Source organism: Acanthaster planci, linkage group LG12, assembly GCF_054643075.1.
Source record: "Acanthaster planci isolate LZ-2023a linkage group LG12, COTS_SCS, whole genome shotgun sequence".
NCBI classification, from domain to species: domain Eukaryota; kingdom Metazoa; phylum Echinodermata; class Asteroidea; order Valvatida; family Acanthasteridae; genus Acanthaster; species Acanthaster planci.
The window spans coordinates 12,079,716-12,107,704 of NC_141788.1; the positions used below are offsets into that span (position 1 = coordinate 12,079,716).

The following is a 27,989-nucleotide window of genomic DNA, read 5'->3' on the forward strand; positions in this document are numbered from 1 at the left end:
AATAGCTGATAACAAAAAAGAGGGGCCTGGCTAATTAGAAGGGGCGGGGCCTGGAAGATCAGGAGGGATACATTCACTTAAGACTGGCTGATCTGATGATGCTGACGTCATTTCTTGATGGGTATTACATTCCACAAGTTAAGGACCAAGATATTTGAGGAAAAAATCCTCAACTTTGTCTTGTGCGGTGTACCACATGTCAACAGAAATAGAAACATTTGCACCCTTGTAGATGCGTCATGTGCAGGGCTTCGATGTGCACGGTAAACTTCCAGACCCTGAGGTGCCACACATGAAACCAGTGTTCTCCAACATGTCCAAAAGACTTGGTGCTCGCCATGCTTACAAATTGCTGCTAAACTTAAAAACCATGCCGCCATATTTACATTTTTTGGCTCTACGGTATACATTTACAACAGAAATAATCTAGAAACAATAATCACCACTTTACTTTCGATCCCAACCTCAAGACTCCCCGACTATTTCGGCCTACTGGTACCAGTTGTCAAGTTTGTAACATGAGTCAACCTCATGCTCGAATCAACATACATTTGAACATCACCCCACGCGACATCAACAACCAATATTAGTCTGGTCCCAGCTATTTTATTGTATCATCAGTTGTCAAGTTTGTAACATGAGTCAACCTCATGCTCGAATCAACATACATTTGAACATCACCCCACGCGACATCAACAACCAATATTAGTCTGGTCCCAGCTATTTTATTGTATCATCGTATTCGTGTGATCGCCTGGTAACTAAATGCCCACTCATTCCATGCAATGTTTGTGTGTGTAGGCTACGTGCGTACGTGTGTATTACGTTCATTGAGTGCATGCAAGTCCATGATCTATTTTCGGTGTACATTTTGCCCGCGTCATGGAAAAACGAAATACTCTATCTGACTTTGGATTTGTTCCCCTAGACCCTAAACCCCTTTTTGGTAATTCTGTGCATAATTCTGTATCCCAGGAACAAATGTTACAGCTACGAACAAACCCCATTCATTATCTCAGCCTATGTTTTTGCCTCGTTTCAGGCTGACTAATGCATGTTCTGTGTTGAATAAAATTGATGAAGTGGATGTGTTTCTTCAAGAAAATCATATTGACATTGCTGTTATAAATGAATCTTGGATAACTCCTCACACAGTTATTGAGCAGTATGCCATTCATGGCTATAGAGTGTTCAGTAAATGTAGACAAACAAGGACCGGTGGAGGGATCTTGGTCTATGTGAAAGAACACTTGCAAGCGAAGTGCCTTGATACTGAGGTTCCACCAGACATTGAGAGATTGTGGATCTCTGTGCATCACTCCCGACTGCCAAGGAGTGTTCCCGCCATCAATTTGTTTGCTGTGTACTGCCCTCATGATTGTCAGTTGGAGGATCTTCTTTGTCAGTACATTATTACAACCGTGGATTCGATTTGGACAAACAAACCACATACTGGTATGGTTATCCTCGCTGATTTTAACAGAATGGACATAACATTGATTTGTAATGGTAATAACTTCAAACAGATTGTTACAAAGCCAACCAGACAAGAAGCCATATTAGATAAGCTTTTCACTCATTTTTCTGATATTTATGAAAACCCAGATATCACTCAACCGATTGGAAGGAGTGACCACAGTTGTGTCATGTGGATACCGAAGAAAATAAAGGCTTGTAACATAATGCAGAAAATAAGCACCCAACCAATGAAAGATTCGTGTATATAATCCTTTGGATAGTGGATCCACAAACTTGGGAGGAAATTCTTACAACTGAAAGTTGTCAAGATAAGGCTGATTGTTTTTGTAAGATCCTTATCCACTTAACGCCGGGGCATTTTTCAATGTTGATGATGCTGGGCCGGCATGACTAGCATTTTTTCCCTTTTCAAAATCCTTCAAAAATTCATCATTCCATTGAACGGTCGTTTATAGCCGCACGAGTAATCTTTAGGCACTACTTTAAGTTGACAGGTGACCTTCATTGACGCCCAAGTATTTCAGCAAGGCCTGCAGCCTTGTAAAAAGAGCCCAGATTGTGCGGTGTTATGTAACTTTTTTTTTGTTGCTGACCTCTTTTCAAAAGGGGCCCGCTATTATTCTCGGCCCACGCTCAAGCGAACACAGTGAAAGAAGGCAGACCCTGGCTCATATATATATGGTAATTGGTCTTTTGTGTGTAGCCCAGCAATGAAAAGACCGATTTTGCATCATAATCACCAGCTTCACAATAGTCCCCACTTTGAAAAGAGGCAATGGGAATGTGGAAGGGTGAGTAGAGCCACATGCCACTGAACAATCAGCCTTTTATCCGTGTAATTCAAAGCTTGCAGAGCACGCAGGGCCACAAACTGAGAATTTGCGGTTTGGCAGGTGGCCTTCGTGACCAAGCGAGGCTGGAATTCTTGGAGTTATCTTTCGGGAAGAAATTCCTGTCGTCAAGGGGTTAAATAAACCGACTGAAAATTTGCGTGTTTGTGATTCAATTCCTATTTTTTACCCAAATTTATTTTATTGGTGTGAGATTTAGCTACGCAAAAAGCGCATTTCCAGTACCGCAACGGGGACACATCTCACATGGGATTGGACAGGTGGAGTGCAAACGGACAATACAGTTGAGGGCGTCGGCAACGATCATACCGCTGGCCTGGGTCCCTATGTTTTAACAATGATACCCCCTCCGTTTAATGTACTATTACCTATGTATCTGGGCATTTCCAGGGGGAGTAAAACCCCTGCTATACACCTAAACTTGTGCGAGTCTTTCGCTTAGTTTCGCACCAAATATTGTAGTCTTTGCGTAACATATTGAAAGCACTGACAATACGGAAATCCGGAAAGTCTCACAGAAATTCCGGAAATCTGGAAAAATCCGGACAAATCACACCCCTGAATTATAAAATAACTGACAAACCCAGTGAGAGCTCTCAGCTCTTTGTCGACAAGTTTTATTGTACAAAAAATTTTGACATTCCAGGTAGGATGTTGTTAACAATGGTTACGTGGGAGATACATATACATGTAAGCTGAGTTTAAGGATTACCTGTGAATTCCATTGTACTTTGTCGAATCCAGTATTTAAGATAACAGGAAGTTAATAATATACATGTACACTGCTAGTGAGGCAGTATCTGGCAAATTTACCTACATGTATGCTACATTTACCACTTCCTGCCGGGGACTCCGGAATCAGAGATGTATGGTTTATATGCATGGCAGGGGTCTTTGAACTCGGACAAAGGAAACAGGGCCCTGTAACAAAAGACCATACTCCGAACAAAAGACCAGGCTGCTGGGTATTACCAACATTTTTCACTCTCAAAAGTGGTGATAATCCAGCCTTGTTTTGAAACTATATGCCAGGGTTTGGGGTATTGACAGCGAGCGGATTACCACCAGGGACAAAAGTGTTCCACCACCGCAGTGATGAGCATTTTTCAACGTTGATGATGCTGGGCCGGCATGACTATCATTTTTTCCCTTTTCAAAATCCTTCAAAAATTCATCATTCCATTTAACGGTCGTTTATAGCCGCACGAAGTAATCTTTAGGCACTACTCTAAGTTGACAAGTGACCTTCATTGACGCCCGAATATTTCAGCCAGGCCTGCAGCCTTGTAAACAGAGCCCAGATTGTGTCATACAACTGTCTTTTGTTCACGAACCTGGCTCAGTGCACTGCTGACCTCTTTTCAATAGGGGCCAGATTAGCGTGCAGGGGTGCTGTGTGGCTCATCACTGCGGTGGTGGAACACTTTTGTCCCTGGTGGTAATCCGCTCGCTGTCAATACCCCAAACCCTGGTATATAGTTTCAAAACAAGGCTGGATTATCACCACTTTTGAGAGTGAAAAATGCCGGTAATGCCCAGCAGCCTGGTCTTTTGTTCCGAGTATGGTCTTTTGTTACAGGGCCCTGTTTCCTTTGTCCGAGTTCGGAGACCCCGGCCACACATATAAACCATACGGCTCCGATTTCGGAGTCCCCGGCTGGTAGTGGTTAAACTACGGTAGATTGGTTGTTAAATAGTTTTATTTTAACTGCAGTTCAACACTTCTGAAATTTTCACCCTTATGTCACACTTTTTACCCGAACTTAATGGACAGATCTATACATGTAATTGATATTCTAAAGAAATAATGTTGTGGTTTGTCATACTTCTCAAACTTACTTTTTGTGCATCTTCATACTTTTTTACAAAACACCAGTATGAAAACTTTTCCAAAATCCTTTTGGGGTGAAAAGTTTTGAAAAGTGCACTTTTTAACGTATTTGTAAAAACAAATTGTCGAAGTTTTTCTTGACAAGTGACGGTATTGTTGCTTTGATGTAAATTAGGGGCACACAACTCAGTTTGAATGTACATGTACAAGTACATTGTATTCATGCATAAATACTGCACCCAAATTTGATTTTCTTAAATTACTTTAGAGAAAAGGCTGTTTGCTGAATGATGTAGTGCCGTTTACCAAAGAAACCCAGCTTTTTGTTGCACTAAACAATACAAAGTTGAGGTTCTTGTTTTGAACATCAGAGTCTTGCTTACAAATATGCAGCATTGCATACATGGAAACTTCATTTTTATACATGCTAAAATGCTACTCCAGTATTTACCCGTGTTGTTTTTTTCACTGACATTTTCCATTCCAGTCAGAGCAACTATCCTGTAAGGAAAGCAAACAATGTGAAATATAGTGCCAGTACTTGGTTATAAACGTTTATAAAATTTGTGTTGTTCCTCTACATGAACAGGCTCACATGTGCGACCGGACCGTGGTTATGGTGGCGACAGGTCAGGCACGTTGCTTGGAATTCATCATTCATTGTGCAAAGACCGAATTAATTTCTGAAAAAATAAACACACAAACATAGCTGCAGAGAAGCATGTAGTAAATTCTGGACAGGGTTTTCAGTCGCCGTCAGGGCATTATCATTCAAAATGTCTTACCTTTATCACTCATCTCGAGATTTCTCCTCAGACTTGTGCACACTGAAGAACTACTTCCGCCCATGGTTTCATGTTTAGTCGGGCGCAGTCTTCATTGCAGTATCCAGACATTGATTTACAGTACCATAGGCACTGTCGGTCTATGGGTTATTTATGTCTGTGACCGGTACTGACCCTATTTAATCAGAAGCAGCGCAATTTTTTTTTGGCCTAACCATGGAGGTAGAAATACCTCAATGGCCTAACTGATTTGCTTCTTAGTGTTGTAAGATCCAGCGAGGGTAATGCTTATCATGTCACAGTTAAATGTCCATTTACATGCGTTGCAAAACACATGAGCTTCTCCACGACAAGACTTTGCAATGGCCCAAATGTATTTGTCCTTCAACTTCTGCTCACTTGTTGCCACGATGCAAAACAAGTCCAGTTGCTCACCAAACATCCAAGAATTAAATCCTTGTCAGTCCTTCCACTCCAGTCAACTTTAGCACCATCATGATGTTTGACACGCGCGTGTAAGATATCAGTACACATATACATGTACAACACGCATATGGACGTACGCAATCACATTGCAATTGTGCATATTTGCCCCCTATTCATCATCAGGGCAAACGGATGATTCAACCACACTGGTTTCTACTGTTACCACGCAGTGTGTGTGCACAAAGCGCAAAATGCCAACGACACATTTCTGACGCCCCCATTACAAGGCCGGCTCCGCACTACAGGTAGCTTACATATTTATGTTTACATACATATGGTTTTGTACCTTTAGAAATCGAAAAAATCTTAGTCTGGATCATACAGTCTTAAATGGACTAAACAAATCGAAAAATTATGCCCAAAATGTACAAGTTGCCATCTCTGCATTTTCAGTAATGTTTCAGTTCATTTTTTTGAAAATCCATGCTGGGCGGCACAGCCAATTTGTACCCTGAGTGCCGGGTGGAAATTTGCTGTACCAGGTGGTGCCGCCCAGCACCGCCCATCGTGGCTAGAATCCCAAACGCAAGTATGTAAATGTGTCTCTGTGTTCTGCGATGTAGTTTCTCTGCTACAATAGCACCCGGCCGGTCTAGCTCATTAACTTGTTGTGCGCTCAAGCGCTCAAGTGCACATGGGCATGCGGTTCACAAACTTTCCGGCCCCTTAGCAAGAACAGACTCGCCATTAAATAGTGGACTGTACATGGAAGTACGGTAAGGCCTTACTGGCAAGCCCCCTTAGTGGAAAAAACCATTGTGAAGAGATGCATCTTAAGCTTCTGCGTGAAAGATGTTACACTGTCCAATCCTCTGATTTCAAGTGGCAGGGGGTGCCAGAGCCGAAGTGCAACATTAGAAAAAGCTCTGTCACCATTACTGACAAGGCAAGAGGAATCCTGTTGATAGGGTGCTCAATTGTGGTACCCTACACAATAATGGGGGACTTTGAGACACTGGTAACAGGAGACATGTATACCAGCCCCTTTTCACAATATTGCACGTGCTCATAACCATGGAAGCATGCTCAGAATAATATGCGCATGCTCACAACAGTGTGCGCATGTTCAGAACTGGTAAAAAGGACTGGTATGTTTGGCACCATCAAGCATCTCAGTCTCCCATTGGGCACATGAACATACTTAACATGCGCACAGTAAATGGGAAAGCTGCCCACTATTTACTACATAAGCCTGATAGAACAAACAATTTTGCAAGATCCCCAGCCAAATTTTTGTCTGGCAATAAGTCATGCATTTTTATTTGCAGCGGATGTTATACAATGTAAATGTACATGTAGTTGAGAATGTGTTTTCCTTACCAGCTGCAAGTCTTTCTAGCCTCTTGGCATGCTCCGGTGGAATTCCATACCTGTGGTACAAAGACATCACATTCACTTATATTTATATACATCTTGACTTGGGCGGTATTTCGGTATTACCAAATACCGCAGTTTTGTTTTTAATACCGAACAATACCGATTAACAATCCATGAATACCGGAATACCGACTAATTCGGTATTGAAGTTCAATACTGCGGTATTCTGGCTAATTTGTTCAGAATGTTCCCACAACCCTCATAAGATGAAAGCAGACAATTATATCCACAACAGTGACTGCATACTTTATGGTTTCAGTCATCCAGCATCACGTTTGTATTGTCTCTTTTGGTGAAGAGATAAGACGTAACGTGATACTTCAGCATGCAGCCATCAACCTGCCTGTCAAAAGGTTTTGTTTCCCAATCGCCGCCGTCATCAAGTTTGCGGTTTTGGAATAGCTTGTAGGCAGTACTTCTTGTATTACTCGTTGGCACATGTATACACGTACATGTATCACAGCCCTACAGGTTGGGAATTAAAAATCAGCTGGTCTTCCGTGTCAGCACTGGACTTTATTTTCCGAGGATTTTTATTGGCGGATCAGAAAATGTGAATGCTGCTTGTGCTAGCCTTGTGCTCTCTTTGGGTCTTTTTTTTTATACACAACATGTACAGATATTGAGTGAAAATCTATCTAACCGAAGCCAGGAATGTGTGTTATAAACTATAAAATGATTCTATAAATCTGCATCTGTTCGACACCCAGGGCAATCAATGATCTTTTTTATTGTTCTCACAGTCGTTCCAACCACACGAAAAGAGAAGCAAAAACCTGATTCCTCACTTGTCACTGCTTGTATTTCAGTTTTTCCGGAATATAATTAGGGCAACGTGGTTGATCAAAAAGATCTCTCCGTTATGATTACCAAATACCTTGTGATGTGCTTAGAATAATAAACTTCACTGTCATAGGACAACATGTTTAATGTGCATGTGAAATTTAAAAAAGCAAATACATATGAAAGCATCGTTCCAGGGATTTTTAAAAGACTTTCAATCGCCATGGATGACGACGAAGCCAACAGTAACTAACCTGCATGCACATGTAGGCCTGGATGTACCTGCAAGAATGTAGGAAGTAGTCTTTCCAACACAAATTGTGTCACGGAGAGACATTTTTTGTTTAATTTTTCGCCTCTCTTTTGATTTTTGACACAAGCTGCATGACACGATTGATTGGTCGTCCGAGATCACTCGTGCGCAAGATGGTCGCCGAAGAAGCATAATGTCATGAACGAGTACTGCGATTGGATAGCTGTGTCTTGCCAAATGTACGTCATGAAAGCGCACAGTCTCATTGGCGGGCACGCTAGATCTCTTTGCGGCAATATGAATAATTCTGTGTTGGGCGATTAGTTGGACTCTTGAGATATGAGAATAGTCATGCGAACTTATTTGGGGCCTATTTTATTGGAAATAGGATGGGAATTTTTGTTTTGGCGTTTGTGTAATGAATGTAAAATATCATGGATTTTTTAATCGTGCACTATGCGTGTCATGACGACAGGAATCTGACAATCGTGTTGTAAGCATGCGTGCGATAAGCCTTGTGTTGCGCAACTGGAAATTTTGTGGAAGCACGCTCGCTTGAGTACAAGCAGTACAACTTCAAATTAAATTCATGAACACAGAAAACACAAACATAAACATGAGATCATTTTTTGTGAATGAACCTGCAGAAAAATTTGTGACGGCAGTGTTTTTCTACTTGCAACTATAGAGCTGCATAGTGGAACGTACGACCCTTTTTTGGCAGAACCTGTACATTGACTGCTTGCCACATTTCCATCATGCCTTCACTGGCAACGGTTCGGTCCGGCGGGAACCAGTGTGGTGCACCACACACGTGTTTTCACCACCGCGATTTGCAAACACTTTATGAATGGGTCATCAAGAATCGTTTTCAGGCAACGGAGTCACGAAAACCTTTTGTTGTACGAGGAATTTCGTACAATGCTATTTCGTATGCTATAACATATTTTCTCCCCATAGAAATATGCACATTTTCACAGATTTGTGCTTGTTGTAATCGGAATTTTGTTACGACCGATTTCGTAATAAGAGTCGACTGCAACGTCGGAGAGTTTTCTGAAAGCCGCCTTACCATTGCACAGGCGCAGTGTTAGGGCGCAGCTAGAAGGAGCAGCCACTGGTGACCCGCACGTAATCATTACAATAACGCACTGTCTCAGCGAGTACCAACTTGACTGCAGCACATGTGCAGATTGTGACATCGTACAAGCATGGAGGAATAAAGCATGTACGAGTGAAAATAAAAAACATATTTAGCCTGTGGTGTTTCAAAGTGTTTTAATTCAAGTTGTATCTGTATCGTCTTCAGAAAAAAAAGGCAAAAATATGTAACTTTCGTAAATGATCTAGATCAATCTCATTTACAAGGTACCCTGTTACCACAAATTAACATCTCCTTGTGCTGACATACTTACCTATTATGGCTCTGTTTAACAGAGCCCCAAAGTCAAAACTGTTTGAAACTATATTCCAAAACCACATCAGTAAAATCTTACTAGCGATATGTTACGTATATGTGTAAGGTCACAATACTGGCCAACTTTCATGATGCAAAAAATGAACTTTAATTTATCAGATGATGTAACCATTTTCAAGCTATGTTTGCTTGAGATTATAGTTGTACATGTATTTGAGTGATAAATAAAGATAAATAATTCAGTGTAAATGCGAGTCTATAATTTTTATTCACGTTGAAGAGCAAATTTTAGTTCAAAATGGCGCCCAAAAATGGGACATTGCTTGAACAAAATTTAATGAACTCAACTACTTTACTTATAGCTCACGAGTGATAAATACAGATAAATAAGAGATAAGAATCGTTTTCAGGCAACGGAGTCACGAAAACCTTTTGTTGTACGAGGAATTTCGTACAATGCTATTTCGTATGCTATAACATATTTTCTCCCCATAGAAATATGCACATTTTCACAGATTTGTGCTTGTTGTAATCGGAATTTTGTTACGACCGATTTCGTAATAAGAGTCGACTGCAACGTCGGAGAGTTTTCTGAAAGCCGCCTTACCATTGCACAGGCGCAGTGTTAGGGCGCAGCTAGAAGGAGCAGCCACTGGTGACCCGCACGTAATCATTACAATAACGCACTGTCTCAGCGAGTACCAACTTGACTGCAGCACATGTGCAGATTGTGACATCGTACAAGCATGGAGGAATAAAGCATGTACGAGTGAAAATAAAAAACATATTTAGCCTGTGGTGTTTCAAAGTGTTTTAATTCAAGTTGTATCTGTATCGTCTTCAGAAAAAAAAGGCAAAAATATGTAACTTTTGTAAATGATCTAGATCAATCTCATTTACAAGGTACCCTGTTACCACAAATTAACATCTCCTTGTGCTGACATACTTACCTATTACGGCTCTGTTTAACAGAGCCCCAAAGTCAAAACTGTTTGAAACTATATTCCAAAACCACATCAGTAAAATCTTACTAGCGATATGTTACGTATATGTGTAAGGTCACAATACTGGCCAACTTTCATGATGCAAAAAATGAACTTTAATTTATCAGATGATGTAACCATTTTCAAGCTATGTTTGCTTGAGATTATAGTTGTACATGTATTTGAGTGATAAATAAAGATAAATAATTCAGTGTAAATGCGAGTCTATAATTTTTATTCACGTTGAAGAGCAAATTTTAGTTCAAAATGGCGCCCAAAAATGGGACATTGCTTGAACAAAATTTAATGAACTCAACTACTTTACTTATAGCTCACGTATTTTATCACAATGGTCATATTTTTGAGTAAAGCAATGAAGTAATATTTTGGCCCTTTACAAAAAATAAATAAATAAATCCACGCTCCAAAATGGCAGCTGAACGTGCGTTAACGTTCGTTTCACATCGTGTCCACCACACCATACCATGACGAAAAGGGCCAGAATCATCATTTACAAGCCTCACCCTTACCTGTAAAAGCCATTTTTATTCGAAATGAGCTTAATAAACATCGTGTATAATGTGTGCTAGACCATAATTACCCTCGAGGATGAGAAAACATCAACACATCGATCGCTATAATTTTCGTGTCCACTTTGTAACTAACGTAAAATGTCCACATGTTTTAACTGGTAATCAACGCAGTCTGACTAGTGGTCGTACACGTGCAATGGTACCCTGCATGGATGACCAAAAGGTCAATTGTTTTAGGCTCGATTACGTCTTTTCCGAGATAAAGCTATTTTAAGCACCGTGTCCACCGCGCGCCGCTTTCGCGCCTCATTGTAACGAACGGAGAAAGTTGCTGCGCGCGACAGCTTTCCCTCCAACAATCAGGAAAAGAGCAGCCAATATCCGGAAAAAGAGCAGCCAAAAGGTTTGTATCAACTTAAATAAATTTTATTTTCTGTATTTTTTTGTGAAAAAAGGTCAGATGGCATTGTAAAAGGGAAGATTTTAATGGATAGTCAATGGGTGATTTTTGGGCTTTGTAGCGGACCGCTTGGATGGTTTCGTGTGAATCGTGTCCATGTTTAACGAACGGAAGAAAAAAAATAGTAAACATCTGAAGTCCCTCTTGAAATTGCAAAACGACAAATAATTTACACTTTTTAAGCTAAAGTCCATCACAAAAATGAACAAACTTAAAGAATAGCCTTGCCAAGTTTACGAAATCATCAGTGTTTCACGTTCGTTACACACCGTGATATTTTACAAATGGTGTTCGTGTCCGCAGTCACGAACGTAAGAAACACTTGACATTTGTGTAAAATATACAAAAATCAGCGAAGAACATAAGTTCATGTCCGAGTTAAATATGTCAGAGTGAATGATACATTTCTCCATGTTTGAGGTTTCGTTATTTGTTGTAAATGCAATTCGTAGACTGAAGTTTTGGGTGGTTTTTTTCACGTTAGTTTCAGCGGACAGCCATTCTAAACGTTCTTCGTAACGAACGGAAGAATATTTTTTTACAGTGATTGAAAATGTCAAATCCTGTTGTTTTACGAGTTGGCATTCCAAGTAGTGTCCTTATGCAATGATATTACTAGTTGACGGGGCTAAATTGCATTTTTGAAATTCGTTTTCTGTGAGTTCGTATAACGTTAGTGACAGCGGACAACTTCGCCCCGACTGAATACCAGCACTTTTGACTTCGCCCCATTCGTATTAAAATTCGCCCCATTTGTTATCCAATAGTATGGGGGCGAGTTCGCAGTGAATTAAAATTAAATGCAGCGAAGTTGATGTAACACATAGGCAAGTGATGTTTACACAGATAGGGGAACTTGCCTTTGTGGAACCCCTGGGGTCCTGTTAGAGTGTTTTTTTATGTTTCTCAGATGTTTGCACACATGTATTTTGTACTTTTGTAGGCAAGGAGACATTCTTGCCATGGTGCCTGCATAATTAATTAGGCCTAGTCAGAATCCCTGTGACATGTCTTTTTGTGTTTATTTTTTTTCACATTAGTGTTTTACCTCTTTCTGTTTGTATGGTTGCATTTTTACTGCGCTTTTTATTTCTTAAATTTTGTTTGTAATTGGCAATGGCATCTTTTATCCAGACTGTTCAAAAATAGAAAGGGCAATAGCAATTTTTTTAATTGGTAGATTTTATGGGTTGAATACATCTCAAGTTTCTACTTTGTTTTTTTTTTTGGTAATTTATACAACAGGTACAGAGTACAAAAAAATTGTTCTATTTAAATTTTATTTTTCTTCTATCTTATTTCAGAAGCCAGAAAGGAGAAAAAGATTCAATGGTTGGATCAGATGATGCAGACCTTCCTGAAAACGCCAGCAGGTAATGCAATAGACCCCTGTACTGAGGACACCAAGGTTTGTTTACGAGTGCCTTTCTATGGGACACGAACTCCGCTGTCACAGGTTCCTACCATACTGAAGCACACTCATAAACTAATGGGAATTTTGATCATCATTAGATCATCATTTAATCCAAGCTAATATGTCTGTAGATTCACATGTCCTTGTGAAAGAAGCTTTAGTAGTAATTAAATCAAAGATTATTCGATTTCAACCATTCCTGTTGCCATTTCTGTAATTTCAGGACCCCACAAGAGCCTGCCGATCGCCAGCTCACTGCAGGGGATATAGTTGTAGTCGCATTTGAGGATGCATGGTATCCAGGTGCCATCAAGCGCATCATTAGTGATGAACTGGCAGTTATATACTGCATGGATCGTCCAAATAAAAATAAGCAAAGTTTTGTTTGGGAAAAAGATCTGACCGTTAACAGGAAATTCATTCTGTGTGTTGTTAATCCAAGTTCACTTATTCCAGATCCATCTTTGCGTTACTTTCACTTGGACAGCAAAGAAGTAGGTAAAATTAATGAGCTATACAGTGTCTATGCTAATAAGTATTTTCAAATGTTTATTGCCAAAAGTAGTTTTGTCTAAGTATGTCATCAGAGGTTTGTCTAAGGTCTGTAGTCAAAAGTTCATCAGTTTTTGAGCAAAGACAAGTCACCCAGGTGGCATGAACTGAATAAATTCAATGAAATTCATTTAATGAGATGTGCCATGTTCTTCAGATGGGATCGTCAGTGTATAGCCTCCACAATGAAATACAGTTTTTAAGAAACAAGATTAGCATGAAAAATAAAATAGTCATTGACTCAATTTACTTGTTCCTCAGAATTGTTTAATGTTGCAAATGGTGCACATTTAAATATACATACATGTACTTAAGTTCACAATGTCAAAGATTTCAACTTCTGTGAAGCTCATGTGCAACCTTCTTGCATGCATATAGGGCATCTAAAAATAGGATGAAGTGGCTTATCAGATATGTAGATCACAGAGATGCTCCCAAGAAATGAAAAAACATGTGCATGTATTAACACCTGCACATAGTAACATAGGCAATTTTCTGAAGGTGAGGCAACTACCTTGAGGGCTCCAGTAAAGCAAGTCATAATAAACTTGTCACATGAAATGTTGGCTTTGATTCAAAATTTTTGGTGTCCGTGTCATTTTTGTAACTAACGTTAAACTACAGGACAAAGATCTTTGAAATTGAGGGTATCTGTTCTTTGGTTGTCAATGATAATGTCCTCTTTGAAGTACTTGCAAGCTTTGCAACCAGCTGTTTTCCTCAAGTCGTCAAACTGCAAATCATTTAAAATTGTTGTGTGTGAAAAAGTACACTTGTTAATGTTAGTTACGGTGTCCACCTTATTAAGATATCGTAAAATTAGTAACAATTAAGATTTTTTTTAAAGATGACTTTCAGAAAGGAGGAAAAGCTTAACCACAACAATACAACTCCACATTGTTTTTCTTTGACTTTTATTATTGCATGGTTGACTGCAAAGTGGACACCGTAACCAATGTTAACTTATGAGGCCCCCCTCTACAGAAAGCACTGCACGGAAGAAAATTTCTTGGGCCGATTATCTTCCCATTGCTATTTTCTGATAGAGGGTGGTCCATTCTCATACTTTAAAAGTAAATTAAACACCTTTCACTAGATTGAATTTTTACCTACGTGTCCCATTTTTGTTGGCCAGTATTGTGCCCTTACACATATGTACGTTTGTGTGATGGACCATTACTGGAAACGAAATAAAAAACAAAATTAACACTTTTCATAAACTTATTTCAAGAAAACATTTCGTAGCACTGAGGATTTCATATTATATTAAATTAGGGAAAAAATCACAATCATTTATGAGTCCTTGTTCCGGGTCCGTTTTGTTACGTAATAAGACAAGAAGCTCCACCGAGTTTGTGGAAATGGTTTCTGGTGCAACGTGCACACAAAAACGGCAACCAGTGTTACTGTGTTAATGACCCACAATTAAGTCAGATTGCAAATTGTAGAATGAGGATACAGGTCACGATCTCTTCGTTGTCCGTTAACAATGCTTAAACTTAGATCAAAACTGTTCAAATTACATTGGCCATCGCGCCACAACAACTGTCGATATAGAAAGGTAAAACATATTTAATGAAATTACTGCAATGTTTCTCCTCAATGATCTCGTGAAACTTGCTTAATGCTGATTCTACAATACGTATCGGTGGCCATAAGTGCTGGATTGTACCATGTCCAATGTTGCATACGTTAATTCTCATATGTAACTCTGAAACTTTTAGTACAATTTGTGGCTAATTCAGGGAATTTTTGCTGATGTGAAGATCCAACAATGGATTAGTAAGCTATTTAGTTTCATTCACTGTGTTAGATTGTAAGCTGTGAACGATCGCCAGCAAAATTTGATGTCAACTTTCGTCGTAACGGCAATACACCATCACGCGAGTATTTGTCAAATGATTTTTGGGTCTTTACCACTGCGTGCGTTAAAATGTATATCTTTTATGGTCGAATAAGAACCTAATTGTTTCTACACAGTGTCTGTTTATGTTCCCAATAACTTTTAAAGAGTCATGCCCAAGATTTGCATATTTTGGGAGTAATTTTATCTCGCAACTAACGGTTGTAACTATTGACACTAATTTTAAATTTAGACTAGTAAGGAAAGAGTACCATTATACACAGACAGTGCGGGATCCTGTGCACATGTCCTATGGGACTTGTCTGAATATTTCAAAGTGTTTTCCTAGTAAATGCTCCAATATTTTCACATCTAAAATTCACTTTTTGGAATACCACTTCCAGTTGGATGATGTAGGCCTACACGTACATGTACCACTCTAGGAACAATACTGACATCCGTAGCCAGTATGGTCCTCTTTCTTTTAGGAACAGTTATTTAGTTTTCATATTACTTGTGTTTTCATCAAGTGACTAAAATATTTAATGATGAATTTCTGTTTGATTACAGTAAGAAAACTTTTCTTCAACTGTGTTGATTAACAACAATGAAAAACACGTGTAAACTGTAATCAGGAAAGAACATTTTGTCTCCCTTCATTTGTTTTTGTAGGTAATGGAGCCGAGGCCATGGATGAAATGAGGTAATGTTGAATTAGAGGAGGTACATGTACCCTTAAGAAGGAAAACTCAAGCATACTATCAAAGAGCGTACAGGCAGCGACAGAAATCTAAAGAAGGATACGCCTGCTTATTGCAGAAGTAAGCAAGCACGATCACGATTATGGCGGCTAAACAGAAGTGATGAAGGCAAAGTGCATGACCCAGAGATGAGTAGGTTACGCATGCAGGCGTACAGGCAGAGGAGAAAAGCTGCAGGGCTAAGGGACAAGACCAAACAAATTCTTCCCGTTCCCACGCGCGAGTACATGTTCTCTGCCGTTCGTGGACGGGGGCAATAAAAGTGACGGGGGCACATTTCGGCCCTCCAGCGAGGCAGGAACACCCCACTGTGCTGTGCGTTTGTTATGTTAATTAGGCATGAAGAACGCGTTCAAAACAGCGGCAGCAACAAAGGTATGCTCGAAGACAGTAACAGAATGAATGGTGCTTGCTATCAACTCTTGATGTAATCTGCCAAACTTCTCAAGTTTACAAACCAGTAATTGCTGTAGACGTATGATATATCTTTTCTACAAACACCTACGTGCCCACAGACTCGGTTACGCAGGCCTACATGTATTTCATTATTTTATTAGGTGTAAAAATACTTCACTGGTCACTTTTAAGATATAAACTGGGCTACGCTGAATTTTTTACAGTATCTTTTTCTCTAATGTTTTGGTACAATGATGACGTTTAAAAGGGAATGAATCATTTGTGTTGAGTTCTTCGCCATTCACTGTCTTTGAAACATGCATTTGCGTTACCACGTTTTTGCTTTCGATGTAGAGCTCAGCTTTTTACGCAAAAAAGTTGAAGGTAAATTATTTCTTTGCATTTTTGACATAAGTTTACTGCAGAGTTGTACAAAACCTCTGCTGCCTCTTCCATGTCGCAGCATTAGCAACCAAAAATCTCTTTCTCTAAACACCATCTTTGAAGGAGTATAAAGCATAAAGAAACCAATCTGCAAGGAAGAGATATCAACAAATGGGAGTAAAATGAAGACGCTCTGTTATTGTTTGGTTCTCTTTATTTCTTTTTTCCTCAATGAATTTAGTTATACTAAAATGATGTCAATATATTACAGTTCCTATGCAGTGCTATACATGTACATGTACACGTACTTTCAAACATTACATATAAGTAGACCTTGAAGTAGAATGTTACGGTTATGTTTGTCAAATCCCGACAAGCCTTAAAAGATACTTTTGATTTTCACTTGAACAATGTTTTAATACAACAAAATGCAAGTTAAAACCTAGTTGAACACAACAAAACCCACCAATTACGTTCTTTTGTTAGAAAAATTCAATGACGAAACGAAAACGTGCTCGCAAACTCAAAACTTCAAAGCACCGTACATTATTGCTTTTCTACTTAGTGAGAGCTGCAGCTTTTCAGCATTTTGCGTTGATGCTGTCCTTAATTTGTTTTTTTACAGTTTCATTGTTGAGCTGCCCAGGAAAGTCAAGATGAGCCTGTGCCCAAATTGCACGAAACGCATGCGTTTTCCTCAGCGCCTCTTTCGTACCCATGCTTTTCCATTGAAGACGTCGCTGCCGTGGAAATTTGACTTTGTAAGTTCTTCTTGCAAGAAAAGCTTCCCCGTCAACTTCACCACAAACTCTTTGACATCGGTAGACTGCCGGAACACTCCATCAAACATGTCTTTCTCCACTACCAAATTAAAGTCTTGGGAGCCGATAAAGCACTGCCCTCCGTCTAGAGACGTAGACAATAGGCCTAGCCGTAGCTCTGGAAGCTCGTTTCGGACACGGCCCATTTAAGTATTTGCTGGTTCCAGCCATTTGAGGAGACAAAGGCTATGCCGCCTGGAAACACTGAAGCCAAAGGCTAATAAGCCGATACGTCAATGCCCATAAAATCTTAAACAAGAGAAGTCGGTATCATCGGGTCTGGTATCCCAAATTGTAGGGGCTGGGTAGCAGCTACCTTGATTGACGCAGCAATTCACGACGCAGATGCACCGCACCGAGACTTTTCTCTTAAGTTTAATTAGAGTTGTGGCTATGACCCAGCAAGCATGGCAAACATTAAAATCAATTTAAAAAAAAAACCTTGTAAACTTTTCCTAATTCTTGTCTACTTTAGTTTGTTTCCTTTTTCTTTTAGACTTCCAAAAAATGACCAGGCGACCGTTGTTCTTCTGAGCCCTCTCTCAACTTGGCCGCAGATGTATCAGCTGGTAGATCATTGATGGTGATGATCACTGATGTTGGGGCTGACTTCAATGTAAATCACACTGTCAATGAAGTCTACTACGCCAGCCTGTTACGAATTGCTGGGCTTGATGCTTTGGTGGTAACATCATATTGCCCTGGACATTTGGCACTCAACCCAACTGAACGAGTCTGGTCACCGTGCACCAAAGCGTTAACGTCCGTCAGTCTGCCTGCATGCGTAGATGGTGAGACTAGCCCCCCCTGTGCCCAAAGGCATCTCTCAAAAGATGAAAGGGAAGAAAGGGAACACTGTGTTTTCAACAGCACCATGCGCCAAGGACATGTACTGGGCAGGGATCACTTTTGCCGGTAAAGCAATCAGGACAGTCGTGCATGACAGTGGGTCTGCAGAGCAACCATACAGTCATGATGACTACCTCAAGACTCATAGGGCCGTATTGGGGTCTACCAAGAAGTTGTTGGAAGATGCCAGAAGCCACGAGCACTACTTATTCACGATGAAGCACATCGACAGAAGAATAGGGATGTGCATATATACAAAGTGCAGCAACGCTATATGCACTCACTGCGTGGCCAACCCTCCCCACAGAGAGTCTCAAGAAATGCGTGAATGTGTTCATAGGTTCCCTCCCCCAAACCATCCAGGACATTTCATGACATGGCCAAGAGCCTAAACTCCAGCCGTGTACCAGCATGTGACCACTTTCCCATATTCCATCAAAAGGGACTAGGCAGATGCCCGGCTTACTGCTCCGCTTACTCAGTCTAAACAAGATAGCATTTGTCAGGGTAGACTAAAGTAGCTACGTCAGAAACATGTATTTTAAACATCCAAGTGTATTTACAACCTTCAACATGTACATGTACACTCGTATGTCAGGCCTGTCCAGCTCATAGTTTGTAGTGTCTCATCCTTTACAGACTATTAGCTGTTATGATTGTAATACCGAAACTCACCTTTCAGTATATTCCGTGATGTACTCCCAAGATAGGCGTAGACCATGAAGACGATAGTCGAAGCACAAGTGCACATTATAGTTATTCTTAATGCTCTGCCATTTTTGCGATTAGTCCAGTATCTGTATATATAAAAGCTTAGTTTTGTTTTGAGCATGAGACGCAAGGCATTAAAATAAAGTTGGTCCGATATTTTAGAAACACATTCCATCCAACATACAAGGCCATGTTTGGAGTTTTCCCTTCAAAGTTTCCGTCATTTTTTCGACTATCTAATCAACTGAATTTCTTGTCCGGTTCATCTGCTTCATTAAATCTTTGATGTAATACTGGAGATTTGATACCCAGTTCACAATAAAAGAATACATGTACGATGAATAAATTACCAGTATCGAACAGGAATAAACGATATATGCCTTGAAGAATAAAATGCAAGTACTGTACGAGTCCAAGTCTTTTTTAGGGGATTTGACTTTTGCATGTACATTTACGCCAGGAAAAGTGCATGTATGTAAGGCGAGCAGAGCACGTTCATAAGGCCATGAGAATGAGGTTTTGCATTTGCGTCTGGAATATTTTGAAAAACATGAGGCATTTTCATTATGCATTTTTTTCGTATATGGTGGTGTGCGGAGCGCGGAGTGGCCAAGTGCGATGAATATGTAAAGTTTGTAGTAAGAATTCATAAAAGATCAGCAGCAACATGCAATATACCGCATTCCCTGGTACATGACACTGCTAAATTCTCTCTACATTCAACTGAGCTTAATGCATATTCAGTTCAATAATTGGCATGCCAGCCGCAGGTAGCCACAACCTCATGTTCCATATAAGGCAAATGGGGTCATCAAGTTGTCAAACAGAACAAGTTTTGATTGGATGCCGTGTTCTGTACACTCGCAGCTGGCTGGCCAAGGTAAGTGGACATGCAATGGCACTATTATATTGCTGCACACCAGACAAGCGTGAAGCATGAGGCCTGTTCGGCATGCAAAAGAACGGTGGGATTAAAGAACAATAGGGCATTCCATCCCGTTCTCACGCATGGGAATGGGAAGAATGTATTTGGTCTTGTCCCTAAGCAAAGAAAAATCTAATAAACCCACTGAAAAAAATCACCCGTTCAGAAAGGCAAGCACTGAGAGAAAAATGGCGTTCAGCTAAGCAGAAACAGATAAAAAATGAGTGCCCAAAATGAGCGATAAATAAATGAAAAATGCAGAAAACAATACACTGCAAACAAAGCTAAAAGGCAGGGAGTGCATGTGCCTCCATATCCACTGCAGCCCCATCTTCTGCCACGGAGCAAAAAGACAAGCTGTCTTAAGATGCTGGCGAGTTCTGCCTGAGTGCCCCCAATAGTTTGCAGAGGTTGTATCATCAGTCATTAAGTACTCAACAAGGAAGAAGAAAGCCCTCTCAGAAAAGGTAATCCTCACAAAATGATCTTGAACTCAAGACGCTTGCATTTTGCAACATCGATTGGGAACAAGATAGAGAAAAATACAGCTCACGCAGGGTTTGGCCTCAGCTGGAATTTAATAAACCAAACCAGCTCATTTGTAAGCAAACTTCAGGAAAGAAAGAAGCCATGCACTTAGTAATGAGAAAAAGCAGAAAATAACTGTCATTTCTAATTGAGGAGACCAAGCAAGGGAATCCAGTCAAAGTAATGGAGTGCTCAACAGCATATGCCTTTCCACTGTTCAGAGAAGAAAACCCAGATGTACAAGTCTCATCCATCACATTTCATAAACTATGACCAAAGAACATCAAGTCAATGTCACAAGCAAAACTTCTCCAATGTCTTTGCGAATACTGAATCAACGTGAAGTTTGGTTGGAAAACCTGAAAACAAGCACTTTTAAGGCTGGAAAAGAGGCAGCAACCATTCCCAATATATAAGCAGCTTCAGACCTGACACTCTGCCCTAAGGAGGGCCTCTTTCCTTGGGAGGAGTGTTTTTTGAGAGTCTGTAAGCAATGTAGGTTTAAAATAAGATCAAGTACACCTTGTGCCTCCCCTTGATGATCAAGTAACCTCACAGTCGCAAGTTGGGTGGAAGTCTTGGGAAATGGAAAACGAGACAGGCAAAACAATGGCACTGAAACAGAAGACAGGTACTCTTGCAGATCTTGTAGATGAGTTGACATTGATGCTGGTTCCATTTTCTGAGCATCTTCTAAATGCTAAGTGGCAGGCCTAGCAGTTCGATCACCTTCTGCAAAATGTTCCTGATAAATGGGTCGTAATGTGCATGAAAACTACAACTGTCATTTCCAAGGAAAAGCACAGTGCCCACTAGACATACAACCAGGCAACCATCCATCCTATTGTGGCCTACTATACATGTAGGTGCCCAGAAAAATCATGTGATCTAGTCACACACAAGTCCTTCCTGTACATGTGATGACCGAAAGCATGACCAGAATGCTGTACAACATTGTGTTCCTGACCAATAATCATCTTGCAAGTTCAAAACCTTTTTGGTAGTCATCATGGCAAGGGACCATGTGATGGAGAAATCTGTGTTATAAAGAAGTCTGCTGTTGTCAAAGCACAGAAAGTAGTTATCTTGACTCTGCCAAAGGATGAAGCTGAACACGTCCACATAAAGAGAACTTTTGTGTACGTAAAGACTTAAGAAGAGACAGACAAGACAACTGCTTTGGAGATCTGAGGCCAGTTCCGGAACCAGGAGCAAACGTGTTTTGTGGAGTGGAGCCATTCATCATATCACAGAACAGAAGCTGCTTTTGTGCCAAGTGTACAGCTGGTCTGTATGATGAAAGCACGCAAGTCACCTGGCTACCTGGTACACGTATGTTCAGTCCCCATAGACTGTGCATGCATTTAGTTTGTGTATTTACGCATGCCTAATAGTACATAATGGTTGTCTGCCTGAAAAAGTATTCTAGCAGACAACGTACATGTATATCAGTGGTGACCCATGTGGGGGATTGTACTGCCATTTCCCTTGAAGACCTCATGTGTGAATAAATTGCCAAGAGTCTATCATATGGTGATATTTAATAGCTTCTGGTGAAAAAGATCGCCGGGAAAAAAATCAAAGAAAGTGGAAAATGTAGATTTTTCAATAAAGTATAATTATGAAAAATTATCGTTTTTTTAACCTACATGTACATGTAACTTTGTGTCTAATTTTCACAATTTTGCCGAGTTTACCTCCAAATAACTTTGATGCCACATGAAAGACTAGTAACTTTTATGTGCAAAAAAGGTTATTACTTCTAGGAAGGAAACCCTTTTTTTAATTCACCTTGTTTTTCACTGGGACCCATTTTCGTCATTTTCACCTTACTTAGTGCCCAATTTTCACACTTTTGTCAAATTCCCCTCAGATCATCGGTGATACCACTGTCTGGATGACTGATTTTTTTTTAGTATCTATCATTTAAGTTTTTTCAAGATCAAGAGTCATTTGTCTGAAATGCACTTTTGTTTTTCATGCGGATTCAAATTTCCACTCTGAGTTTGGCAGCGGTCAAAACTGTGATGTCCGGATTTTGAGCATGGTGCACACATACGTACATAGACCTGGATACTTGTGTGTTTGGGTACAAGTTGGCCTACTGCATTGCATGAATAAGTACAATCACATCCAATTGCCCGACTAACAGGCACAAAGAAAAACTTTTCGTTTTCATCCATACCGATTCCTTCTTTCATGATACTTTCTCATAAGAGCTTTCATCTTATTGCGTGTTTAACTTTATAGAGGGAGCTTTGTTTAATAACTTCCATTATTTTTTCAGGAAATCAGAAAAACTGGAACCCTGTATCATTAAATGTGACACTTTTAATCAAAATTTTGTTTGGCATTTGGTACATGTATACTAATCACGTACTGCATTTTTTTTAACAATGTGGGAAATCTGTAACTACATTTTTACCAATGAGAAACAAGTAGATTTTCAAAACAAAATACACTTTTTTTTCAAAAATACACAAAAATACACCCAATCCCTGTGTACCCCAAGCTGGTGGAATGACCCATCTACAAGTTGGAGCAAAGAATCTTTCTGCCCATAACTCAGACTAAAGACCCTGGAGCCCGGACAAAGTGGTAGTAAACTATTTGCATCGCTTTGAACGTGAGGGCGCAAGAGGCCATCAGTTTAACATCGGGTTGCTGTAAAGGGCGGATATCAATAAGTGGGAGCATAGTTCAACAAGGTAGGGGTTGGTTGTATAGAAACCCATGAAGCCTGGGGAAGAACGTGTTTTTTTTATCCCCCCCCTCCAGATAGGGTCGCCTGCTCTGGCTCCGGTGTCTATGTTCGAATCTTTCTGCCCACCATCATATCCATCTCTTACACTGCCCCCAACCCATCACAATATCCATTTCCAACTCTGTCCCCTCCCCATTATCCTATTCATCTCCTACTTCACCTCCTCCCCATTATCCAATCCATCTCCTACTCCGTCTCCCCCCCCCACCCTCCCATCAATCTCTTACTCTGCTCCCTCCCCACCATCCCATTAATCTCCTACTCCACCCTTGCCCATCATTCCCATCACTTCTTACTCTGGCTGTAGCATCATCCCACTTATCCAACACAACCATTTACATCAATCTTATCCAGCATTTTATCTACTTTCTACACACATGTACATGTACCTTGTCCAGAACTGCCAAGTTCTTTCGTAGCATTTGAGTAATCTCAACTCTAAAAATCAGTAATTTTCAGAGGAAATCAGTAATTTCTTTCGCAGAGCCAATTTGCTACGAAAATACTATTTTATTTGATACGCAATGTACGACACAGCACGTTTACATTGTACATGTAGTATGGGAGTTTTCAGTATCTGGAAAGTAATATATTTAAATGAAGAACAGTTTTGAATTATATTTGCTTTGCATGCCAAATTATAAATCAAATGGACACCCTTTGATTATGTGTGTACTTCCACAGGGCAACTGCAGCATAAGGCAGGTTCCTCTAAATATGGACCATTAGATAATGTTCAACATTGGGGGTTCTTTTTTCCTGAAGTGAACAGCAGTGAATTAATTTCCAATGTTTGATGTAATGAGGGAAGTCATTGCTGATATCTGGAACAGTGATGACCCTGTCAACCTTTCAACTTGATTGGAGTTAATTAAAGTCTTGAATGTTAGCAATTTTGAGGGACATGAACTCCCTGTTAAAATCCGAGCAAATAGAATTTACTGAGGAGCGATAATCCCTGAGGTTATTTTACACAGATTTATATGTGGTGAAAGGTGATAATATTTACACATATTAAAACCATACTCACAAAATTAAAAAGTACCTGTCACAATTAATCGGATCCCGGAGTTGGCAGTAAATCGACTGCAAAAAAAGTGAGTAAAATCCATTTATCGATATACAACATAAGCTTTAAAAAAAGGTGCAAAAAAGCACCGCCAAACCATCTTCCTTTTACAACTGGACCGATCACATTTTCTTCAAGTATGTTCCCGAAAACTGCAGTCCAAAATACTGATCGTGGCAATTTTGCCGCTTCCATCAATCTCTCGAGGTGACGCTAGAGAAACATTTTGCTGCATCATGGCCTGTTTGACCTTTGACATCAACCCAGATAGTGCCCCCTCTTTTTTATTCAATATTCATGAGCCCCTCCACGGAATGACGACGCTCTGCGATTTTTCCCTTTGGAACAATTTCTCTCAAAAGAAAATCTGTCATTCTGAATAACATTCGCAAAAAAATTACGTTCGAGACATAAAATACGATTCGTGATGAAAATCTAATGCTCAGAGTTGTTAATTTTAATTTTATTTTCAGCGAAGTTATCTCCAAATAACTGAGAAAATGAAAATCACACATGGAATTTTCGAGCAATACATGTGACAGCATTTTCGGCATTCTCGAACGTCATGCAGTTTCTGTCAAAATCCTTGAACATCATCAAAATTCTGTCAAATATAAAGTTTGCAACGAACATATTGTACTCATTATAAATTTTTGATGCAGCCAAACTTAAAGATAATTTTTGGTGGTCGAAAGATACAAGAACTGGCAAATATGTTGGTATAGTGAGAGTGATTATAAACGGTAAGAGAATGAAGAGAGCCAAACTTTTCTTATCATTTTCCGTCAATTTTGTACTCTTTTTTTGTGGCTTATATCTTTTAAAAGTTATTTCTTAGGTGCTTAAAATGCATCAGTGGAAAAATATACTTCTCCTTCTTGTTGAGAGAAGTTTTGCAATCATGTCCTCTGGTGTAAACACTTTGACGTAAAACTTTAAATGAATTCAACTCGATTTGATTTGCACCAGTAGCCAACCAAATGTCCATCATAAGTACATATTATGCCTAATTATCACCATATAATCAGGGCTTTATTTTAAAGGAGCGCGATCGCGCTCCTTAATGTTTTCCAAGGAGAGCAAAAAACAGAGCTCCTTAAAAATTTAAGAAGTGCGTGGTTTTTTTCAAACCAGCAAATCTTGATTTATCACAAGCCCCTTGAATCTCATTGGGTCAACAGTAGCAAACGCGTCCAAAGATTGAATGTATTAAAACACAAGGGCTGGTGATCGAAGTCTTTGAGTTGTGCGCACGTGCTTGATGAATGCCGCATCGCAACACACAAATGTGATAGCGCATGTCGGTGGGCCTAGTGCGTGTGGGCGAGCCTATGGAATTCCATGGACGCACGTGGCCATGCCTGGCCGACCTCTCTCCCAGAACGGGTAGAGTTCAGGCACGACATTCTCGGCCGTTTGTGAACAGCAGAAGTCAGTTTGTGAAAAACCCTGTAGTGGCTGAAGATGGTGTGTGATCCAGTAGGTTGTTCGTGTGGTTTGAGCGTGAGAACAATGTTCGCTTATCGAGAACAGAAAGTATACCTCAGGAAAGAAAAAAGTCTCTAGTGGGTAATGTGCCCGGTGTTCTATATGAAAATGCACTGGTCGAAGTAGTATTGTGAGTGCAGGAAGGGATGATGAATACAATCTGCAGTGGACGTGCAATACGTTTTAAAATACCAAAAAGAAAGGATGCACATATGCAGTAAATTCAGAGCCCCTGTAGCTGCGGCAAAATGGATTGTCGGGCAAGCGAGGAGACTAGTCAAGTTATGCACCCACGTCCACCAAACCAGTGTACGATGAAAGACTCCTTGATGGACCCACATGCACGCCCGCAAACAATGCAGTAGATGCTGTGATCGAGCGAGTTCCCGCACAGAGCGAGTTCAAACGGGAGTGACATCGGAGGCGGATTTTCGAAAAAATTTTCTGCAAATACGTTAACCTTGGACATGTTTACCAATTCATAACCACTGCATTGACTGATTTTTGGCATAAGGAACATTTAGACGAAATTTCAGCAAGCTCTGTCAGGTAAAAAAAAAAGTGGGAAAAATGCGATCTGCGAATTTTCACTATGGCCGGGACAAAATTTTATAACCTGGATGTTAGTCACAATGTAATGAAGATGTCCTAGTATATTATTGTAAGTACATTACGATCGTAAGTAAATATATTATCGTAGTATATTAATGTACTAGTCGGGCTAGTATATTATGTAAGTCCATGTCTACAATCCATTTCGCTGTGTGCGTCTTGATTAAAGGCTAGAGCCCCTGCTGCTTGACCCATTACTGATTAAAGTTAACTCACTGAACTCAGTAAAAGAAGTTAAATTGTGTTAATTTTATTGAATAAGTTTACATTTACTTGGTTTTTGTTAGCGAGAGCAAATCGCTCCCCTTAATTCACTTTGTTGATTTAAGGAGAGCAATTTTTAATCGCTCTCCTTACATCAACAAAGTGAATTAAGGAGAGCGATTTTTAGCTCTCCTCGTATTTATTAAAATGAAGGCCTGTATAATCATTTTTATACATCTGAAGGTGCTAATTTGTATTTCACATGATCAAAGTCACTCTTTTAGAAGTTTTGAAAAATGACATCCGAAGTTGCATTTTGGTCCATTTTATCAAGAACATGCCATAATCATAGAAATCAATGTTCGCAAAACAGGTAATCCAAATTCTTACATGTATTATAACATGTGCATACTGGTACATGCTCGGTAAGAAACTGCACCATCAACACCTCAGCTGGAATGGTACCATTGTCTTTAGGGTGGAAAAATGTTACTGTGTCCTGATTTCCTTCCCTATCATCCTCACCTGCCTGATTTTTCACTGACTTGACATGTACTTTGACGTCATTTGATCCCCTGTGTCCGATCGAGAAATTGGTGGAGCACAGCGTACATCGCGCAAAATTTTCACCTTTTGAAGATGCCATGATACATTGCCATTTCTTGTCGTATTATTCTCTAAACGTCTGCAGCTTTTTTATACGTTTAGCCTTAGAAGCCATTCCTTTCCAAGAAAGAACGACAAAGTCCGTGCAATTGTAGAAATATCTGAGCGAGTACGGTGGCGTGGTGTTGTCATGCATGACACATCACATGCATGCATGCAATCCATGATTGTTGCGGAAATGGCTATCACACCAATTTGGACCAAAAATAGCTCGGACCCATACCAACTCAGACCCACACCAATGTACACACACAATACTACACTACGCCTTGCGATGCCGAGTTGTCCGTGCATTCGAGTTGTGCTATCGGTTGATGTTTCCCATGTCCAGTTGTCTCACGTAAAAACAGCATTTTGAGTGTGTATGGGTGTACTTGTGAAAGGTGCAGGCGGAGCTCTTCTATGTATTAACACAGCCGCGAATCAAGGTCGGATTGTAAATTGAGGACGTGCTCAGTTCGCAATAAGGTGAAATTTGAGGCCGCAGTCAGCATTTATGAATTTCAAGGCATTTGGAAGCCGTCCTCGGTGTACGCATTTAACACGCCGGGTGTTTAAAAACACCCACTCGAAATGGACAGTTTCGGCGCATCCCTGGATGGAATAGTGCCCTCCCTAGCTCTCTTGCTACCCTGTCCGATTCGCATTGGTGAGCACAATAAACGTCGCCAAGTGCAGGGGACGCATAACCCCAACAAATATGAAAGCCTCCAAACTGTCCAAAAGCATCATAGCGTCACCTTGCCATCACGCCTGTGGACTTC

The 27,989-nt window shown here is 40.1% G+C and overlaps 1 protein-coding gene and 1 long non-coding RNA gene across 4 annotated transcripts in view; one reads left to right on the top strand and one right to left on the bottom strand.

Annotated features, from left to right (window-relative positions):
• The window catches only part of LOC110985312 (lysine-specific demethylase 4A-like), a 178,095-nt gene that overhangs the window by 76,955 nt on the left and 73,151 nt on the right, over positions 1-27,989 (bottom strand). For all 3 annotated transcript variants that reach the window (XM_087143837.1, XM_022246251.2, XM_022246250.2), the window contains exon 6: positions 6,753-6,802. In XM_087143837.1, coding sequence (XP_086999963.1) covers positions 6,753-6,802 — 50 coding nt within the window. The remainder of the gene's footprint in view (positions 1-6,752; positions 6,803-27,989) is intronic.
• Positions 12,049-13,765, top strand: LOC147797156 (uncharacterized). The gene is made up of 2 exons (XR_015427315.1): positions 12,049-12,611; positions 12,876-13,765. It is a non-coding gene; the product is annotated as an uncharacterized LOC147797156 (long non-coding RNA).